Genomic DNA, 20204 nt, shown 5'->3' on the forward strand with positions numbered 1-20204 from the left:
GCTCTGGGAAAAGTGTACAAAAACGGCAGCCAGTTGGACAGCTCTTTAAAATTGGCACATGATGGACTGAGATGCAGAACAGGGGGAGGCCACCGATCCCTGGCAGCTCCAAATTCCCTTCAACTCAAACTGGCAAAACGTGTGTATTTGTGAGGGGAGAGTGCACGAGAGAGAGAGAGAGAGAGAGTGCGCGAGAGAGAGAGAGGGAGGGCGGGCGCACGAGGGAGGGCGCTCGAGGGAGCGAGAGAGTGCACGAGAGAGAGAGAGAGAGAGAGGGAGGGCAGGCGCGCGAGGGAGGGCGCTCGAGGGAGCGAGCGGGCGCGCGAGGGACAGAGAGAGCACGAGAGAGAGAGCGCGCGAGAGAGAGAGCGCGCGAGAGAGAGAGCGCGCGAGAGAGAGAGAGCGCGAGAGAGAGAGAGCGCGAGAGAGAGAGAGCGCGAGAGAGAGAGAGCGCGAGAGAGAGAGAGGCGCAGAGAGAGAGAGCGCGAGAGAGAGAGAGCGCGAGAGAGAGAGCGCGAGAGAGAGAGAGCGCGAGAGAGAGAGAGCGCGAGAGAGAGAGAGCGCGAGAGAGAGAGCGCGAGAGAGAGAGAGCGCGAGAGAGAGAGAGCGCGAGAGAGAGAGAGCGCGAGAGAGAGAGAGCGCGAGAGAGAGAGAGCGCGAGAGAGAGAGAGCGCGAGAGAGAGAGAGCGCGAGAGAGAGAGAGCGCGAGAGAGAGAGAGCGCGAGAGAGAGAGAGCGCGAGAGAGAGAGAGCGCGAGAGAGAGAGAGCGCGAGAGAGAGAGAGCGGGAGAGAGAGAGAGCGGGAGAGAGAGAGAGCGCGAGAGAGAGAGAGCGGGAGAGAGAGAGAGCGGCGAGAGAGAGAGAGCGGAGAGAGAGAGAGCGCGAGAGAGAGAGAGCGCGAGAGAGAGAGAGCGCGAGAGAGAGAGAGCGCGAGAGAGAGAGAGCGCGAGAGAGAGAGAGCGCGAGAGAGAGAGCGCGAGAGAGAGAGAGCGCGAGAGAGAGCGCGAGAGAGCGCGAAAGAGCTAGAGCGCGAGGGCGAGAGCGAGAGCGCGAGAGAGAGAGAGCGCGAGAGAGAGAGAGCGCGAGAGAGAGAGAGCGCGCGAGAGAGAGAGCGCGAGAGAGAGAGCGCGGGAGAGCGAGAGAGAGAGCGCGAGAGAGCGTGAAAGAGCTAGAGCGCGAGGGCGAGAGCGCGAGGGCGAGAGCGCGAGAGAGAGAGGGCGAGAGCGCGAGGGCGAGAGCGCGAGAGAGAGAGCGCGAGGGCGAGAGCGCGAGAGAGAGAGCGCGAGGGCGAGAGCGCGAGGGCGAGAGCGCGAGAGAGAGAGCGCGAGAGAGAGAGCGCGAGAGAGCGAGCGCGAGAGAGCGAGCGCGAGAGAGCGAGCGCGAGAGAGCGAGCGCGAGAGAGCGAGCGCGAGAGAGCGAGCGCGAGAGAGCGAGCGCGAGAGAGAGAGCGCGAGAGAGAGAGCGCGAGAGAGAGAGCGCGAGAGAGCGAGCGCGAGAGAGAGAGCGCGAGAGAGAGAGCGCGAGAGAGAGCGCGAGAGAGAGAGCGCGAGAGAGAGAGCGCGAGAGAGAGAGCGCGAGAGAGAGAGCGCGAGAGAGAGAGCGCGAGAGAGAGAGCGCGAGAGAGAGAGCGCGAGAGAGAGAGCGCGAGAGAGAGAGCGCGAGAGAGAGAGCGCGAGAGAGAGAGCGCGAGAGAGAGAGCGCGAGAGAGAGAGCGCGAGAGAGAGAGCGCGAGAGAGAGAGCGCGAGAGAGAGAGCGCGAGAGAGAGAGCGCGAGAGAGAGAGCGCGAGAGGGAGAGCGCGAGAGAGAGAGCGCGAGAGAGAGAGCGCGAGAGAGAGACCGCGAGAGAGAGAGCGAGCGCGAGAGAGCGAGCGCGAGAGAGCGAGCGCGAGAGAGCGAGCGCGAGAGAGCCAGCGCGAGAGAGCCAGCGCGAGAGAGCCAGCGCGAGAGAGAGAGCGCGAGAGAGAGAGCGCGAGAGAGAGAGCGCGAGAGAGAGAGCGCGAGAGAGAGAGCGCGAGAGAGAGAGCGCGAGAGAGAGAGCGCGAGAGAGAGAGCGCGAGAGAGAGAGCGCGAGAGAGAGAGCGCGAGAGAGAGAGCGCGAGAGAGAGAGCGCGAGAGAGAGCGCGAGAGAGAGAGCGCGAGAGAGAGAGCGCGAGAGAGAGAGCGCGAGAGAGAGAGCGCGAGAGAGAGAGCGCGAGAGAGAGCGCGAGAGAGAGAGCGCGAGAGAGAGAGCGCGAGGGAGAGAGCGCGAGGAGAGAGCGCGAGGGAGAGAGCGCGAGAGAGAGAGCGCGAGAGAGAGAGCGCGAGAGAGAGAGCGCGAGAGAGAGAGCGCGAGAGAGAGAGCGCGAGAGAGAGAGCGCGAGAGAGAGAGAGCGCGAGAGAGAGAGCGCGAGAGAGAGAGCGCGAGAGAGAGAGAGCGCGAGAGAGCGAGAGAGAGAGAGCGCGAGAGAGAGAGAGCGCGAGAGAGAGAGAGAGCGCGAGAGAGAGCGCGAGAGAGAGAGAGCGCGAGAGAGAGAGAGCGCGAGAGAGAGAGAGCGCGGAGAGAGAGAGAGCGCGAGAGAGAGAGAGCGCGAGAGAGAGAGAGCGCGAGAGAGAGAGAGCGCGAGAGAGAGAGAGCGCGAGAGAGAGAGCGCGAGAGAGAGAGCGCGAGAGAGAGAGCGCGAGAGGGCGCGAGAGAGTGTGCGGGAGAGTGTGCGAGAGAGAGTGCGAGAGAGAGTGCGAGAGAGAGTGCGAGAGAGAGTGTGCGAGAGAGAGAGTGCGAGAGAGTGCGAGAGTGTGCAAGAGAAAGTGTGCGAGAGAGAGAGAGTGTGCGAGAGAGTGTGCGAGAGAGAGTGTGCGAGAGAGAGTGTGCGAGAGAGAGTGTGCGAGAGAGAGTGTGCGAGAGAGAGAGTGTGCGAGAGAGAGTGTGCGAGAGAGAGAGTGTGCGAGAGAGTGTGCGTGCGAGAGTGTGTGCGAGAGAGTGTGCGAGAGTGTGCGAGAGAGTGTGCAACAGAGTGTGCAAGAGTGTGCGAGAGAGAGAGAGTGTGCGAGAGAGAGAGTGTGCGCGAGGGTGTGCAAGAGAGTGTGTGCGAGAGAGTGCGAGGGAGAGAGTGTGTGCGAGAGAGAGAGTGTGCGAGAGAGAGGGTGTGCGAGAGAGAGGGTGTGCGAGAGAGAGGGTGTGCGAGAGAGAGGGTGTGCGAGAGAGAGGGTGTGCGAGAGAGAGGGTGTGCGAGAGAGAGTGTGCGAGAGAGAGTGTGCGAGAGAGAGAGTGTGCGAGAGAGAGAGTGTGCGAGAGAGAGTGTGCGAGAGAGGGAGTGTGCGAGAGAGAGAGTGTGCGAGAGAGGGAGTGTGCGAAAGAGAGTGTGCGAGAGAGTGCGAGAGAGTGCGAGAGAGTGCGAGAGTGTGCGAGAGAGAGAGTGCGAGAGAGTGTGCGAGAGAGAGAGAGTGCGAGAGAGTGCGAGAGAGAGTGCAAGAGAGAGTGTGCGAGAGAGTGTGCGAGAGAGTGTGCGAGAGAGTGTGCGAGAGAGAGAGTGTGCGAGAGAGAGAGTGTGCGAGAGAGAGAGAGTGTGCGAGAGAGAGTGTGCGAGAGAGAGTGTGCGAGAGAGAGTTTGCGAGAGAGAGTTTGCGAGAGAGAGTTTGCGAGAGAGAGTTTGCGAGAGAGAGTTTGCGAGAGAGAGTGCACTCTAATCAGATTGATGTTTCAGTGATATCTTAAAGCTAACAATGGCTCCTTGTATCAGGGAGCTGAATCAAACATTTCTCAAAATTAACTTGACCAATCCATTATACCGGATCGACAGGCAACTCAACCCAACTGCCCCAACTGTGCTGCTGTTCGTGCTCCACAAACCTCCTCCCCCAACCCTACCTCACCCGATCAACATCTCCTTCCTAATCCTTCCTCAATCGTGTGTTTATTTAGGTTTGCCTGAAGTACATCTGTGTGATTTGCTTCAAGCTTCATTTGGGAGCGAGTTCCACATTCTCACCACCCTCTGGGTAACGAGGTTTCTCCCAAATTCCTGGCTGGATTTATTAGTGACTCTCTGACATCGATGACCCTTCATTTCGATCACTCCCACAACAGAAAACATTTCCTCTGCCTCGAGCCTCTTTCAGGATTTGAGAGGCCCTCAATCTCTGAAAAAGAGTCCCTGCCTGCCCAGTCTTTCCCGATGCTAATGTTGAATTGTGAGGGATCAAACTCAATGAGCCGAAAGGCCTATTTCTGCTCCTTCGTCTAATGGTCTTGTTACACGTCCTGGCTCAGTCTCAGTTAAGGTGAGAACAAGATTTTTTTTCAATAAGGAAAATTAAACACAGCAGTTGATGTGGTTAGTTACTCTTTGCCATTTCTGGGAGCTTGCTGTGTGTAAACTGGTTTCTGACATTATCACAGTGACTACATTTCAAAAGCATTTAATTGGCTAAAGCAATGTGGGACATCCTGGCATTGTGAAAGATGCTCTGACCAAGACCTGTCTTTCTGGCGTTCCTCAACATCCATCTCTTTTATCAAGCTTTCCAATCATATATTTACGATGCAGTTTGCATTTTCTTCCCTTGCCTCTGTGAAGCACCTTATTGTTGAACAGGCGCTATATAAACGTAAACTGTTGTAACAGCGACTGCCTTCACCCAATCAATGCCACTCATCAGAGAACTTTGGGATTCTGCTCTGCCCTAGACTGCAAGAAACTGCAAAAGGTTGTGAATGTAGCCCAATCCATCACTCAAACCACCCCCCCATCCATTGACTCTGTCTACACTTCCCGCTGCCTCGGCAAAGCAGCCAGCATAATCAAGGACCCCACGCACCCCGGACATTCTCTCTTCCACCTTCTTCCGGTGAGAAAAAGATACAAAAGTCTGAGGTCACGTACCAACCGACTCAAGAACAGCTTCTTCCCTGCTGCGGTCAGACTTTTGAATGGACCTACCTTGCATTAAGTTGATCTTTCTCTACACCCTAGCTATGACTGTAACATTACATTCTGCACTCTCTCCTTTCCTTCTCTATGAACGGTATGCTTTGTCTGCATCATGCGCAAGAAACAATACTTTTCGCTGTATGTTAATGCATCTGACAATAATAAATTGAATCAAAAAACTGCAGGAATATTCAGTTTCTCCATCAGTACTTTCAGGGATAAAGGACTTCCAGTTTCTTGTTTTTTTTAAAACATGACCAACAGTTATTTAGTCCCACTCCCAACCTCAGGACATCCCAAAACACATCACAGGCAGTGAGGCCGTTCGGGGATTTTCCCAGTAACTTCATTGCAGTGTTAATGTAAGCCTACTTGTGACACTAATAAATAAACTTAAACCTTTTGAAGCTGTTATTATCACAATGCACACAACACGGCAACCAATTTCCATGCAGCAAGTTCCCAGATGCAACACTGTAATAATGACCCAAGATAACTGTTTTTTTGGTTTGAGGGGTAACTATTGGCCAGATCACCAAGGGAGTACTCCCCTGCTTTTCTCTGAATAATGCAAATGGATCTTTAAGTCCATCCGTGAAGGCACAGATGCTGCCAGACCTGCTGAGTTAACCCAGCGTTTTCTGTTTTTCTTTCAGATTCCCAGCAGCTGCTGTATTTTGTTTTCAGTAAGGGGCGGCACAGTAGCACAGGGGCGGCACGGTAGCACAGTGGTTGGCACTGCTGCTTCACAGCTCCAGGGACCTGGGTTCGATTCCCGGCTCGGGTCACTGTCTGTGTGGAGTTTGCACATTCTCCCCGTGTCTGCGTGGGTTTCCTCCGGGTGCTCCGGTTTCCTCCCACAGTCCAAAGATGTGCAGGTTAGGTTGATTGGCCAAGCTAAATTGCCCCTTACTCTCCCGGGATGCACAGATTAGCGGGTAAATATGAGGGTTAGAGGGTGCAGACTCGATGGGCCGAATGGCCTCTTTCTGTACTGTAGGGGTTCTATGGTTCATAGAAATCATAGAAATCATAGGAACCCTACAGTACAGAAAGAGGCCATTCGGCCCATCGAGTCTGCACCGAACACAATCCCACCCAGGTCCTACCCCCATATCCCTACATATTTTACCCACTAATCCCTCTAACCTACGCATCTCAGGAACTAAGGGGCAATTTTAACCTGGCCAATCAACCTAACCCGCACATCTTTGGACTGTGGGAGGAAACCGGAGCACCCGGAGGAAACCCACGCAGACACGAGGAGAATGTGCAAACTCCACACAGACAGTGACCCAAGCCGGGAATCGAACCCAGGTCCCTGGAGCTGTGAAGCAGCAGTGCTAACCACTGTGCTACCGTGCCGCCCCTTGTGCTACCGTGCCGCCCCTAAGACAGACAGGGACCTTGATTCACCATTTCACCTGAAAAATGCCACTGCTGACAGCGCAGCATTCCTTCGGTGACGCAGTGGGAGGAGGATCGGCACAAATATTGGACTCCAGTTGGAATGGGACATGAACCCAAAATCTTTGGAGATGAAAGTGCTGCCCACAGGGTGACTGGCACCTCCATTTCACCCTTCCTGAGGCTGTGCCCTTGCCACAAGCACGGCAACCGATCAGCTTCACACCTGTTCCATTAGGAATCTAGAGTTAATGTGGGATCTGATGTGAGGAATAGATGAGGATTCCTCTGCATAAACCCATCCCACTTCACTGCACTAAGATAAAAGCAAAATGCTGTGGATGCTGGAATCTGAAACAAAAACAGAAAATCTCAGCAGCTCTGACAGCATCTGCGGAGAGAGAATAGAGCCAGCGGTTCCTGTCCAGATGACCCTTCATCAGAACTGTATCTTCACAGGTCATTTGCTGTTTTTGGTCCACTTCACTACACAGTCTGTCCCTACACTGGAAACATTGGAACAAAACTGGGCCACCATGGACCTGTGCGGATGCAAGGCTTTCTGGCACAAAAGTGGAGAACTTGGGTTACTGTATTTACATCCAAACCAGAGTTGAGAGGGTTGGCTCATGAGCAGAGACTGAGTAGACTGGGGCTATACTCATTGGAAATCAGAAGAATGAGGGAAGATCTTATAGAAACATATAAGATTATGACGGGAATAGATAAGATAGAAACAGGGAGGTTTTTTCCATTGGCGGTGAAACTAGAACTAGGAGGCATGGCCTCAAAATAAGGGGGAGCAGATTTAGGACTGAGTTGAGGAGGAATTTCTTCACACAAAGGGTTGTGAATCTGTGGAATTCCCTGTCCAGTGAGGCAGTTGAGGCTACCTCATTGAATGTTTTTAAGGCAAGGATAGATACATTTTTGAACAGTAAAGGAATTAAGGGTTATGGTGAGCGGGCGGGTAAGTGGAGCTGAGTCCACGAAAAGATCAGCCATGATCTTATTGAATGGCGGAGCAGGCTCGAGGGGCCAGATGGCCCACTCCTGCTCCTAGTTCTTATGTTCTTATTAACCCTTAAAACCAGAAGGCTGCGAATGCTGAAAATCCTAAAAGCTCATCAACCTAAAATGTTAAATCATATTATTTCACCACGTTGAGCGGAGTTTTTCCATCCCGCACGCCACAGGAATCACAGGGGGTGGGACACGGACCATGCAAAGATCAGTTGACCTCGGGTGGGATATTCCGGTCTTGGGGAGTGTGGGGCCAGAAAATCCTGCCCGTTAACTCTGCTTCTCTCTCCATAGGGGATGCCTAACCAGCTGAGTATTTCCAGCGGGTGGCACAGACCCCGTTTCGATTCCCGGCTCGGGTCACTGTCTGTGTGGAGTTTGCACGTTCTCCCCGTGTCTGCATGGGTTTCCTCCGGGTGCTCCGGTTTCCTCCCACAGTCCAAAGATGTGCGGCTTAGGTTGATTGGCCACGCTAATGTCAGGGGGTTAGCAGGGTGAATATGTGGGGGTGCGGGAATAGGGCCTGGGTGGAATTGTGGTCAGTGCAGATTCAATGGGCCGAATGGCCTCCATCTGCACTGTAGGGATTCTATGATTCTAAGCATTTTCTACTTTAATATCTTCGAGATCCAGACATTTCCTTTGGTCTCATTATGCCTCAGGTGTGTCACTCAGTGCCAGAGCTATGCAAACACTCTCTGTGTAGTAAATGCTTCTTTCTAATTATCATTCCATAGATACTTCCTCTCTCTGTCTTTCTCGTTATTCCCATTCTCCATCTTGCCACTGCCCCTCCATGCCACCCCTCCCCCCTTTCAATTCAGCTAAAACCATTGTCTGGCACTCATCTTCAGCTCTGACACACAGCCCAGCCTGGATTCTTGTTCAGTTGCAGCATTCTCTCCACACACACTGCCAAAACAGCAGGAGACTTCCTTCAGTTCCTGTTTTTGGTTTCACACACCTGGAGCACTGTGACCAGTCCTGACCTTCATGCTGCAAGCAGGATACAGAAGTGCTGGAGATGATGTAGAGAAGAAACTCACTGGAATATCAGAACTGGGGGAGGTCTATTAGGAAGGACTGAACAGGCTGGAGATCATTCCCCCCGGGTCAGAGAAGGTGGAGGGGTGGTCTGATAAAGGATCGCAAGAAACTGCAAAATGTCGTGAATGTAGCCCAATCCATCACGCAAACCAGCCTCCCATCCATTGACTCTGTCTACACTTCCTGCAGCCTCGGCAAAGCAGCCAGTATAATTAAGGACCCCACGCTCCCCTCCTTCTTCCGTCAGGAAAAAGATACAAAAGTCGGAGGTCACGTACCAACCGACTCAAGAACAGCTTCTTCCCTGCTGCTGTCAGACTTTTGAATGGACTAACCTTGCATTAAGTTGATTTTTCTCTACACCCTAGCTATGACTGTAACATTACATTCTGCACTCTCTCGTTTCCTTCTCTATGAACAGTATGCTTTGTCTGTATAGCGCACAAGAAACAATACTTTTCACTGTATGTTAATAAATAATAAATCAAATCAAACATGTCATCAACGTAGCCCAATCCATCACACAAAACAGCCTCCCATCCATTGACTCTGTCTACACTTTCCGCTGCCTCGGCAAAGCAGCCAGCATAATTAAGGACCCCACGCACCCCGGACATTCTCTCTTCCACCTTCTTCCGGCAGGTAAAAGATACAAAAGTCTGAGGTCACGTACCAACCGACTCAAGAACAGCTTCTTCCCTGCTGCTGTCAGACTTTTGAATGGACTTACCTTGCATTAAGTTGATCTTTCTCTACACCCTAGCTATGACTGTAACACTACATTCTGCACCCTCTCCTTTCCTTCTCTATGAACAGTATGCTTTGTCTGTATAGTGCGCCAGAAACAGTACTTTTCACTGTATACAAATACATGTGACAATAATAAATCAAATCAAATCCTTCAAGAAACGGTTCTCTGGGGCAAATGTAAAGAAGCTATTTCCACTTGTGAGCAAGTCCAGAATATGAGACAGTCACAAATAAATCCAGTCAGGAATTCAGAAGAAACGTCTTGACTCAGAGCGTGGCAAGAATGTGGAACTCACTCCCATAGGGAGGGTAAAAGGGAGGGTCATCATTAGACACAATTTCAGATTCTTTTCATTTGAATTCAAATTTCACCATCTGCCATGGTGGGATTCTAACCTGGGCACCGGAGGGGAACTTTCCCGCCCGGCCTGCGTGCGGGGAGCGGTCCATGCAAAGGTCTGTTGACCTCAGGTGGGATTTTCCAGTTTTGGGGCAAGCACAGCAGCCAGATAATCTCACTCCAGTGGCTGGAAAATCATAGAAAGAAATCATAGAAACCCTACAGTACAGAAAGAGGCCATTCGGCCCATCGAGTCTGCACCGACCACAATCCCACCCAGACCCTACCCCCATATCCCCACATATTTTACCCACTAATCCCTCTAACCTACACATCTCAGGACACTAAGGGGCAATTTTAGCATGGCCAATCAACCTAATCTGCACATCTTTGGGCTGTGGGAGGAAACCGGAGCACCCGGAGGAAACCCACGCAGACACGAGGAGAATGTGCAAACTCCACACAGACAGTGACCCAAGCCGGGAATCGAACCCAGGTCCCTGGAGCTGTGAAGCAGCAGTGCTAACCACTGTGCTACTGTGCCGCCCACACCCCGGGTTTCTGGATTACTAGTCCAGTGACAATACCACCAAGGCACCACCTCCCCAACGTTGTTGTTATAATGTAGGAAGCACAAACCCCACATAAAAGCTAATCGATCCCTGACCACCCAAAACCTATAATCGAACAGTTCGAAATCACTGACACAGCCTGAATGTGGCAGGGGAGTTGATTGGAGCAAACCAGGAAAGCGAAATTTTTCATCTGACTGTGGCTTCTGGAAAGTTTCCACTAACTTATTTTAAATCAAGAATTGGCTTATGGGCTGGGGAAAGGGGGAACATGGTGGCACACTGCTGCCTCACAGCGCCAGGGACCCGGGTTTGATTCCCGGCTTGGGTCACTGTCTGTGCGGAGTCTGCACGTTCTCCCCCGTGTCTGCGTGGGTTTACTCTGGGTGCTCCGGTTTCCTCTCACAGTCGAAAGACGTGCTGGTTAGGGTGCATTGGCCGTGCTAAATTCTCCCCCAGTGTACCCAAACAGGCGCCGGAGTGTGGCAACTAGGGGATTTTCACAGTAACTTCATTGTAGTGTTAATGTAAGCCTTACTTGCGACACTAATAAATAAACTTCAAAACAAAAGATGACACACGTTGCAAAGAGCGGTCAGGTTGACTGGTTGCAATTTTAACTGGTTTTGATTGTCCACAGCGCTGCTTTCCGCATTGGGAAGGAATGAAGGTTAGCACAGGGAGATAACCCCAGCAGAAAGCTGCTACAATATCAGGCTGGTGAGACAGGAATAAATCGCTGGTTAGTTTCGGAGACTCCTCCTCTTCTTTGCAACACTTAAACAGTGAAACTGAACAGTTTGATACAATCAGTTACCGTGAAACTGACACTTTAGAGAGGGATTGTCCACAGGTTTGTACCTGGGTCCCCCTCCCCGACAGCAGCAACCTGGAATCTGTAACACACACACACGCACACAGGATGAACCTGAACTCACTCCAGCTCCAGCAGCCCATCGCCCTGTCCCCCGGATCTCCCTCTGGGAATCTCGCCCGCCTCCGAATCGCTCATCTCCTTACGGGAAACAAGGGAACATTTCCATTAGTGAGCTGTGCTGAGCTGTACACAAGCCGCAGGCAGCGCCGCCACTCACTCTGACTCTCACTCACTCCAAGAACTAGTTACGGAAACTTCCAGACTCCTCCCTGCCTCATGTGTAAAGATTTCTCCTGCGCTGCACCCTGGGCCCTGTAGGCAGGTTATGAGGAAGTGTAAATAACCCTGCTTCACCGCAATGAGCACACACAATGTCAAAAAACACCTTTAACATTCTCACCTTACTTCCCAATGTCTCGCCCCTCCCTCTCTGTAACATCCTCCAGACCCTCCCCATCTCTGTAACCCCCTCCGGACCCTTCCTCTCTCTGTAACCTCCTCCAGTCCTTCCCCATCTCTGCACCTCCCCCAGACCCTCCCTACCTCTGTAACCTCCTCCAGACCCTCCCTCCCTCTCTCCCTTTCTCTGTAACCTCCTCCAGACCCTCCCCATCTCTGTAACCTCCTCCAGATCTTCCCCATCTCTGCACCTCCCCCAGACCCTCCCTATCTCTGTAACCTCCTCCAGACCCTCCCTCTCTCTGTAACCTCCTCCGGACCCTCCCCATCTCTGTAACCTCCTCCAGACCTTCCCCATTTCTGCACCTCCCCCAGACCCTCCCTATCTCTGTAACCTCCTCCAGACTCTCCCTCCCTTTCTCTGTAACCTCCTCCAGACCCTCCCCATCTCTGTAACCTCCTCCGGACCATCCCTCCCTCTCTCTGTAACCTCTCCCAGACCCTCCCTATCTCTGTAACCTCTCCCAGACCCTCCCTCTCTCTGTAACCTCCCCCAGACCCTCCCTCTCTCTGTAACCTCCCCCAGACCCTCCCCATCTCTAACCTCCTCCAGACCCTCCCCATCTCTAACCTCCTCCAGACCCTCCCTATCTCTGTAACTTCCCCCGACCCTCCCTACCTCTGTACCCTCCTCCAGACCCTCCCTCTCTCTGTAACCTCCTCCAGACTCTCCTTCCCTATCTCTATAACATTCCCCAGACCCTCCCCATCTCTGTAACCTCCCTCTCTCTGTAACTTCATCAGAAATTTCATCAGAATCCCTACAGTGCAGAAGGAGGCCATTCGGCCCATCTAATCTGCACCGACAATAATCCCACCCAAGCCCTATTCCCGTAAACCCACATATTTACCCTGCTAATCCCTCTAACCTACAAACCACAGGTCACTAAGTGGCAATTTAGCACGGCCAATGCACCTAACCCGCACATTTTTGGACTGTGGGAGGAAACCTGAGCACCCGGAGGAAACCCACGCAGACACGGGGAGAATGTGCAGACTCCGCACAGACAGTGACCCGAGGCTGGAATTGAACCCGGGTCCCTGGCGCTGTGAGGCAGCAGTGCTAACCACTGTTTCCTCTCTCTGTAACCTCCTCCGGACCTTCCCTCTCTCTGTAATCAGGAAGTATCTCTGTAACTACACTAACTTTGTAACCTCCCCCACACCCTACCCAGCTCTGAAACCATTTCCAGCCCTAAAGCTCTCGGAGATCTCTGCGCTCCTCAAATTCTTGTCTCTCCCCGACTTTATTCGCTTCAATTTTAATTGCTCCACTCATTGGTGGCTGTGCCTTCAGCTGCCTGGGTTGTAAACTCTGGAATTCCCATCCTAACCCTCTCCTCCTTAAATCCTGTTTCTCTTGGTCTGAAATCCTATTAGCTCCTTATGTTATTTGATGGGCCTTGTAATAAATCGACAGTGACTCGATGGGCTCGAAGTAGCAAAGGATTTATCACCAACGACAAATAAATATTTACAACAAAGGGGCAGACAGAATGAACTACGCGACTGTACAACACTCCTGCAACACAATGTCTGCATTGACAAGCTTCTGGGAGCATTCTCCCCCAACATCCAAAGTTTCTGTCCTCAATGCTGTCTTCCTTTTCACCGCCTCTTCTGCACCCACACTCAGGCCCTTCTTCACGACAGTGGTTTCCCACAAATGGTTTATCTCATTTGGTACGCCTTGTAACTCACACACCCAATTCTGCACATTCAGTAACCTAGACCAAGTCCACCGCTTTTTCTGAAGAGATTTTGGTTTGAGCCAGTACCACCTTCTGTGTGAAAAAAAGCAAATTATTGCAGATGCTGGATTCTGACACCAAAAGAGAAAATGCTGGAAAATCTCAGCCGGTCTGGCAGCATCCGTAAGGAGAGAAAATAGCTGACGTTTCGACCCTTGTCAGAGCTCCTCATCAGAGCTCTGACAAAGGCTCACCCAGACTCGAAACATTGGCTCTATTCTCACTCCACAAATTCTGCCAGACCTGCTGAGATTTTCCAGCATTTTTCTGTTTTTGTTTGGGATTCAAGTATCCGCAATATTTTGTGTTTATTTTTATTATCATAGAATCCCTACAGTGCAGAAGGAGGTCATTCAACCCATCAAATCTGCACCGACCACAATCTCACCCAGGTCCTATTCCCGTAACCCCTCATATTTACCCTGATAATCCCCCTAACACTAAGGGGCAACTTATCATGGCCAATCCACTTAAGCAGCACGTCTTTGGACTGTGGGAGGAAACCGGAGCACCCAGAGGAAACTCACACAGACACGGGGAGAATATGCAGACTCCGCACAGACAGTGACCCAAGGGTGGTACTGAACCTGGGTCCCTGGCGCTGTGAGGCAGCAGTGCTAACCACTGTGCCGCCGTGCCGCCCCAATATACTGAAATTGTACCTCATCCTTTGCCCCTCAGTTTCTGGGGAACTGAGTCCTCACATCACCAGCTCAGCAGCAACACTGATATTAACAGAAGGATGGGAGGCTGAGGAATGTCCTGACCATTGTTAGCAGCACGGCCTCGTTTGATTAACTCTTCACTGACCTCCACGCCCCCTCCTCCCCCCCCAGAGCTAGCCCCCCCTTCCCCCCCAGAGCTAGCCCCCCCCCAAAGCTAGCCCCCCCTCCCCCCCCAGAGCTAGCCCCCCCTCCCCCCCAGAGCTAGCCCCCCCTCCCCCCCCAAAGCTAGCCCCCCCTCCCCCCCCAGAACTAGCCCCCCCTCCCCCCAGAGCTAGCCCCCCCTCCCCCCCACCAGAGCTAGCCCCCCCTCCCCCCCACCAGAGCTAGCCCCCCCTTCCCCCCCAGAGCTAGCCCCCCCCTCCCCCCCCCCAGAGCTAGCCTCCCCTCCCCCCCAAAGCTAGCCCCCCCTCCCCCCCCAGAGCTAGCCCCCCCTCCCCCCCAGAGCTAGCCCCCCCTCCCCCCCCAAAGCTAGCCCCCCTCCCCCCCCAGAACTAGCCCCCCCTCCCCCCCAGAGCTAGCCCCCCCTCCCCCCCACCAGAGCTAGCCCCCCCTCCCCCCACCAGAGCTAGCCCCCCCTCCCCCCCACCAGAGCTAGCCCCCCCTTCCCCCCCAGAGCTAGCCCCCCCTCCCCCCCCCCCCAGAGCTAGCCTCCCCTCCCCCCCAGAGCTAGCCCCCCCTCCCCTCCCCTCCCACAGCTAGCCAGATTGACTGCCTGGCTGGTAGGCAGCAGGAGGTTGCAGTTTGGGCACCTGTGAGGGACAGTGCAGGGACATTGCAAAGGGACCAGACAGCAGGTTTGGGTGGTGGGGTGGGTTGATGGCTGGGGCCCCAAGGAATCCTTGAGGAGTCTGTGTGGGAGGGAGGGGAGGTACACTCCAGCTCGCACTCACACACTGAGTTCTGAAAGCAGAGGAACTTTAATGCTGCCCTTGGCCAGTTTCCACCTCCTGCCTCAGCTCCGCTGCTGGAAAACCATCAACAGAACCTTTCCCACGATGGTCATAGAACTCCTACAGTGCAGAAGGAGGCCATTCGGCCCATTGAGTCTGCACCGACCACAATCCCACCCAAGCCCTATCACCGTAACATTTTTACCCGGCTAATCCCCTCTAACCTACGCATTCTGGGACACTAAGGGGCAATTTAGCATGGCCAATCAACTTAACCCGCACATCTTTGGACTGTGGGAGGAAACCGGAGCACCCGGAGGAAACACACACAGACACGGGGAGAGCGTGCAAACTCCACACAGACAGTGACCCAAGCCGGGAATCGAACCCAACCTGGAGCTGTGAGGCAGCAGTGCTAACCACTGCACCACTGTGCCACCTAAATGGTATAATGGTCAATGGTATATCATCAGCACCATGACTTTCCAAGGTTAACTGGAGCCCCAGTTACCTGTTCTGGAATGTTCTGGCATTGTAAAAATTTCAGCAGTTGGGAATAAGATGGGTTGGAGCGGTTAGGTAGAATTCTCAAACTTTAGCTCCTCCCATTCACCTTTCACCCCAGACTGCAGAGGAGGGGTTAAGGTTCAACTCCCAGCCTTCGTTTCATGGGGGTAGGGCAGAGTAATAGAATAAAGGAAATTAAAAACAAAAAATTACTTACCAATAAAAATTGTTCACACTTATGTTTAATTCAAATAAACATTATTTTCTGGGCTCGTTCACAACAGAGTAAAATATTGATTCTGCTATCCAATTACAGTGGCATAATGGGTATGTTCGAAAGATGGCACGGTGGCACAGTGGTTGGCACTGCTGCCTCACAGCGCCAGGGACCCGGGTTCCATTCTGGCCTTGGGTCACTGTCTGTGTGGAGTCTGCATGTTCTCCCTGTGTCTGCGTGGGTTTCCTCCAGGTGCTCCAGTTTCCTCCCACAGTCCAAAGACGTGCAGGTTAGGTGGATTGGCCATGGTAAATGCACGGAGTTACAGGGATAGGGCGGAGGGGAGGGCTGGGGTGGGATACTCTTTCGGAGATTCGGTGCAGACTTGATGGGTTGAATGGCCTCTTTTTGCACTGTGGGGATTCTATGGCTGAGCGAGGAGATGGGGCTTGATACGGATTGAACTCAGTAAATCCCAGGGCCAGATCAGATATCCAATACAATTAGTGTTACTAATCTAGAGGGCAGCACAGCGATTAGTACTGCTGCCTCACAGCGCCAGGGACCTGGGTTCGATTCCCGGCTTAGGTCACTGCCTGTGTGGAGTTTGCACGTTCTCCCCATGTCTGCGTAGGTTTCCTCCGTAAGGAGTCTAACAACACCAGGTTAAAGTCCAACAGGTTTATTTGGTAGCTTTCAGAGCGCTGCTCCTTCGTCAGGTGAGTGGGAGATCTGCTCATAAACAGCAAACAGGGCTGTTTCCTCCCACAGTCCAAAGATGTGCTGGTTAGGTGCATTGGCCGTGCTAAATTCTCCCTCAGTGTACCCGAACAGGCACCGGAGTGTAGCGACTAGGGGATTTTCACAGTAACTTCATTGCAGTGTTAATGTAAGCCTACTTGTGACACTAATAAACAAAAACTTTTTAAACAACTAACTCGATGTAATAGGGCAGTTTTGTTACTCTTTCATGGGACGTAGATATCATTGGTAAAGCCAACATTTGGTGCCTATCCTTAATTGCCCATGAGAAGATAATAAGAGCCACCTTCTTGAGCCCACATAGTCCCTATGATGGGTCTACTACACCCACAATGCTAAAAACATGGGTCAAAACATGACCTTCTCCCTATCCCTCCCCGCCACACACTCCCACCATTGGTTAGCTGACATACCCATTATTGCAGTGACCCACCTCTCCTTTGCTGATTGGATAGTGAATGGACTTTTCATTAACCAATTGAACAATCATTTACGGTCAATCAGCCTTTTTTTTCTCCCATTCCACATATTTTTTAGAATGAATAAACAAACAAAATCAAAGATTTTAAAAAGTTTTTTTTTTGTCCCTGTGATGATGTTTCTCCTTGTTTTGCTGTATCCTGGGGATTAGTCTTTGATCAGTAGTGGCTCCAGGGTAATCCAGGAGAGTTGGCAACCCTAACCGCTGATAGGACTCACCTGAGGAAGGAGTAGTGCTTCGAAAGCTCGTGATTCCAAATAAACCTGTTGGACTTTAACCTGGTGTTGTGAGACTTCTTACTGTGTCCACCCCAGTCCAACGCCGGCATCTCCACATTATGGCTGATAGGATGGGTAGCGAATTCTTTGTGACCAGTATTATCTGGCACCTGACAAGCTAAAGATTGCAAGTATTTTCCTGTGGAAGTCTTGAGGATCGTCAACTTTGACTTTTAAAATTACTACTGCACGCAAATCTCACTGTGCATCAACCATCCACTCTGCTACTATCTCTTATGAGGAAATGAGTTGGAGACTCAGTGGACGTCCCATGTGCTGATGGTAAAACTCCTCGGCTTTCTGGAAATGCCCGATAATCGCCTCTATAATACTGAAATTGGCTCCCCACCGCAGATGGCCAGGTTGCCATCCCCACGTGCATCATGTCCTGGGAAAAGCGAGAGGATGCTCAAACCTGTTGGGGTGTCTGTCCACTCACATTTCCTTGTGGGTGGCACAGTGGTCAGCACTGCTGCCTCACAGCGCCAGGGACCCGGGTTCAATTCCCGGCTTGGTTCACTGTCCGTGTGGAGTTTGCACGTTCTCCCCGTGTCTGCGTGGGTTTCCTCCGGGTGCTCCGGTTGCCTCCCACAGTCCAAAAGACTGCTGGTTAGGTGCACTGGCCGTGCTAAATTCTCCCTCAGTGTACCCGAACAGGTGCCAGAGTGTAGCGACTAGGGGATTTTCACAGTAACTTCATTGCAGTGTTAATGTAAATCTACTTGTGACACTAATAAATAAACTTAACTTCAAATTTACCCCAAACCCTCTAATCCCACCTCGAGTGGCCGGTGAAAACTCCCTCGGCTGCAGGAGCTGAAACATTGAACACCTCCTGTCATTCTACCCGACACATGGAACATTTTATAAACTTAACGCCACCAGAATCCACAGCAGAATAAAAAGACACACGTGAAAGTGACTAAAGATTGAAGCTTTATGATAGTCATTGTCCTTATCACCACTGACTCACACATTGTCAACTGTGAGTACAACACCCAAAATATGAATATGCAGCCAGTTAACTAAAAATAAAACACCTGTATATGTCCATGAAAAAGAGAAATGTTTGGGACCAATGTTCCAGGCAGCAACTTAAGGGTTGACTTGTACAAGAGCAATATTTTCCAGGGATTCCCTTGAATTGGGCCCACACTGCATTCTGTCCATAGAGTGGCAATCTAGAATAGTCCAATGATTGGCCTGCTGTCTCTAGTTTGTTGCTAAGACACGGATGGGTGTACCCTGGCACAGGTGGGCGTACCTTGGCACAGGGTGGGTGTACCTTGGCGATGTCCACTTTGCCACATTCGAACAGGTTGCACGCTGTTTAGTTCTGAGACCCCGTGTGACAGGATGAGAACAACAGATTGGTCAGTTGTGGCAATGCCTCCCGCAATGGCGATGTTGGCAGAGCATAAATTCAAGGAGCTCCCAGAAAACAAGCAGATTCCCAGCAAGGATCAGTCTCTCCTCCCAACTGCAATTTCTCAGTGAGGGTGGGAAGGGATCCTGGGAGGAGTGGGAAGGGGAGCGGGGAAGATATTATTCTGTGATCCCTGAAAAACTAAGGTCAACTTTTACATGAGATACATGAAAATATATGACTTTTTGGTCCACAAATAATGGGTCAATCTTTGCACGAGATTGACTTCCAAATGGGTGTGTATGATAATGAGAGGTTGTGCTCGGAAAGAAAGGGGTGAGCAACCAAGTGAAACCCAGCGAGATTCAGTTCTTTAATATCGATTGTCAACAAAGACAATATTGGGCATTAGAGCTAAAGTGTCAGGATGCTTTCCGAGATCCGTCGTTACTGAATGCCAAATACTCTACTGCATCCAATTGCCCGAAGGAACCTTTCTCTCAGGACTTCCATGCTGCTGTACTCGGGGAGATCCAGTGTCTTGCTACAGGTGTGGGCAGCTGGAAAGTACAAGTCAGGTTCATCTCGTACGTCGCGGTGGATGACAATTCTGAGGCTCCTCATACCTCCGACTGGAACCCTGTCACAACATGTCAGGAAGACTAGCAACAAGAAACAAATAGGTATGAATCAATGATCGCAATGCAGCAGAGTACGTTCCATAAGACTGGCTTGCTCAAACAATGACAAGACAGAGTACTGGACTGAGATAGAGAATCTGGTGAACTGGTGCGGCAACAATAATCTCTCCCTCAATGTCAACCAAATGATGGAGATTGTCATCGACTTCAGGAAACGTAAAGAAGAACATGCCCCTGTCTACATCAATGGGGACGAAGTAGAAAGGGTCGACAGCTTCAAGTTTTTTGGAGTCTAGATCACCAACAACCTGTTCTGGTCGCCCCCATGCCGACACTATAGTTAAGAAAGCCCCACCAACGCCTCTACTTTCTCAGAAGACTAAGGAAATTTGACATCAGCTAGGACTCTCACCAACTTTCACAGATGCACCATAGAAAGCATTCTTTCAGGTTGTATCACAGCTTGGTGTGGCTCCTGCTCTGCCCAAGACCGCAAGGAACTACAAAAGGCCATGAACGTAGCCCAATCCATCACGCAAACCAGCCTCCTATTCATTGACTCTGTCTACACTTCCTGTTGCCTCCGCAAAGCAGCCAGCATAATTAAGGACCCCACGCACCCCGGACATTCTCTCTTCCACCTTCTTCTGTCGGGAAAAAGATACAAAAGTCTGAGGTCACGTACCAACCGACTCAAGAACAGCTTCTTCCCTGCTGCCGTCAGACTTTTGAATGGATTTACCTTGAATTAAGTTGATCTTTCTCTACACCCTAGCTATGACTGTAACACTACATTCTGCACTCTCTCATTTCCTTCTCTATAAACGGTATGCTTTGTCTGTATAGCGTGCAAGAAACAATACTTTTCACTGTGTACTAATACATGTGACAATAATAAATCAAATCAAATACTCAGGATCATTCTCTATGTAGAATTTCAAGATATTCCAAAGCCCTTTAAGTTTACATTTCGCAGTGCAGTCACTGTTGTAATCATAGAATCATAGAACCCTACAGTGCAGGAGGAGGCCATTCAGCCCATCGGGTCTGCACCGACCACAATTCCACCCAGGCCCTATCCCTATGCACTTACCCTAGCTAGTCCCCCTGACACTAAGGGGCAATTTAGCATGGCCAATCCACCTAACCTGCACATCTTTGGACTGTGAGGGGAAACCGGAGCACCCGGAGGAAACCCACGCAG

At 51.7% G+C, this 20204-nt stretch overlaps 2 protein-coding genes across 2 annotated transcripts in view; both read right to left on the minus strand.

Moving 5' to 3' along the window:
- Positions 1-11205, minus strand: part of dapp1 (dual adaptor of phosphotyrosine and 3-phosphoinositides) — a 62456-nt gene extending 51251 nt beyond the window's left edge. Inside the window, exon 1 of the mRNA XM_078206923.1 lies at positions 10985-11205. Coding sequence (XP_078063049.1) covers positions 10985-11058 — 74 coding nt within the window. The 5' untranslated portion in view covers positions 11059-11205. The remainder of the gene's footprint in view (positions 1-10984) is intronic.
- Positions 11206-17917: 6712 nt separating this feature from the next.
- Positions 17918-20204, minus strand: part of LOC144486960 (putative E3 ubiquitin-protein ligase HERC4) — a 70603-nt gene continuing 68316 nt past the window's right edge. Inside the window, exon 24 of the mRNA XM_078205017.1 lies at positions 17918-19021. Coding sequence (XP_078061143.1) covers positions 18807-19021 — 215 coding nt within the window. The 3' untranslated portion in view covers positions 17918-18806. The remainder of the gene's footprint in view (positions 19022-20204) is intronic.

Source organism: Mustelus asterias, chromosome 1, assembly GCF_964213995.1.
Source record: "Mustelus asterias chromosome 1, sMusAst1.hap1.1, whole genome shotgun sequence".
NCBI lineage: Eukaryota > Metazoa > Chordata > Chondrichthyes > Carcharhiniformes > Triakidae > Mustelus > Mustelus asterias.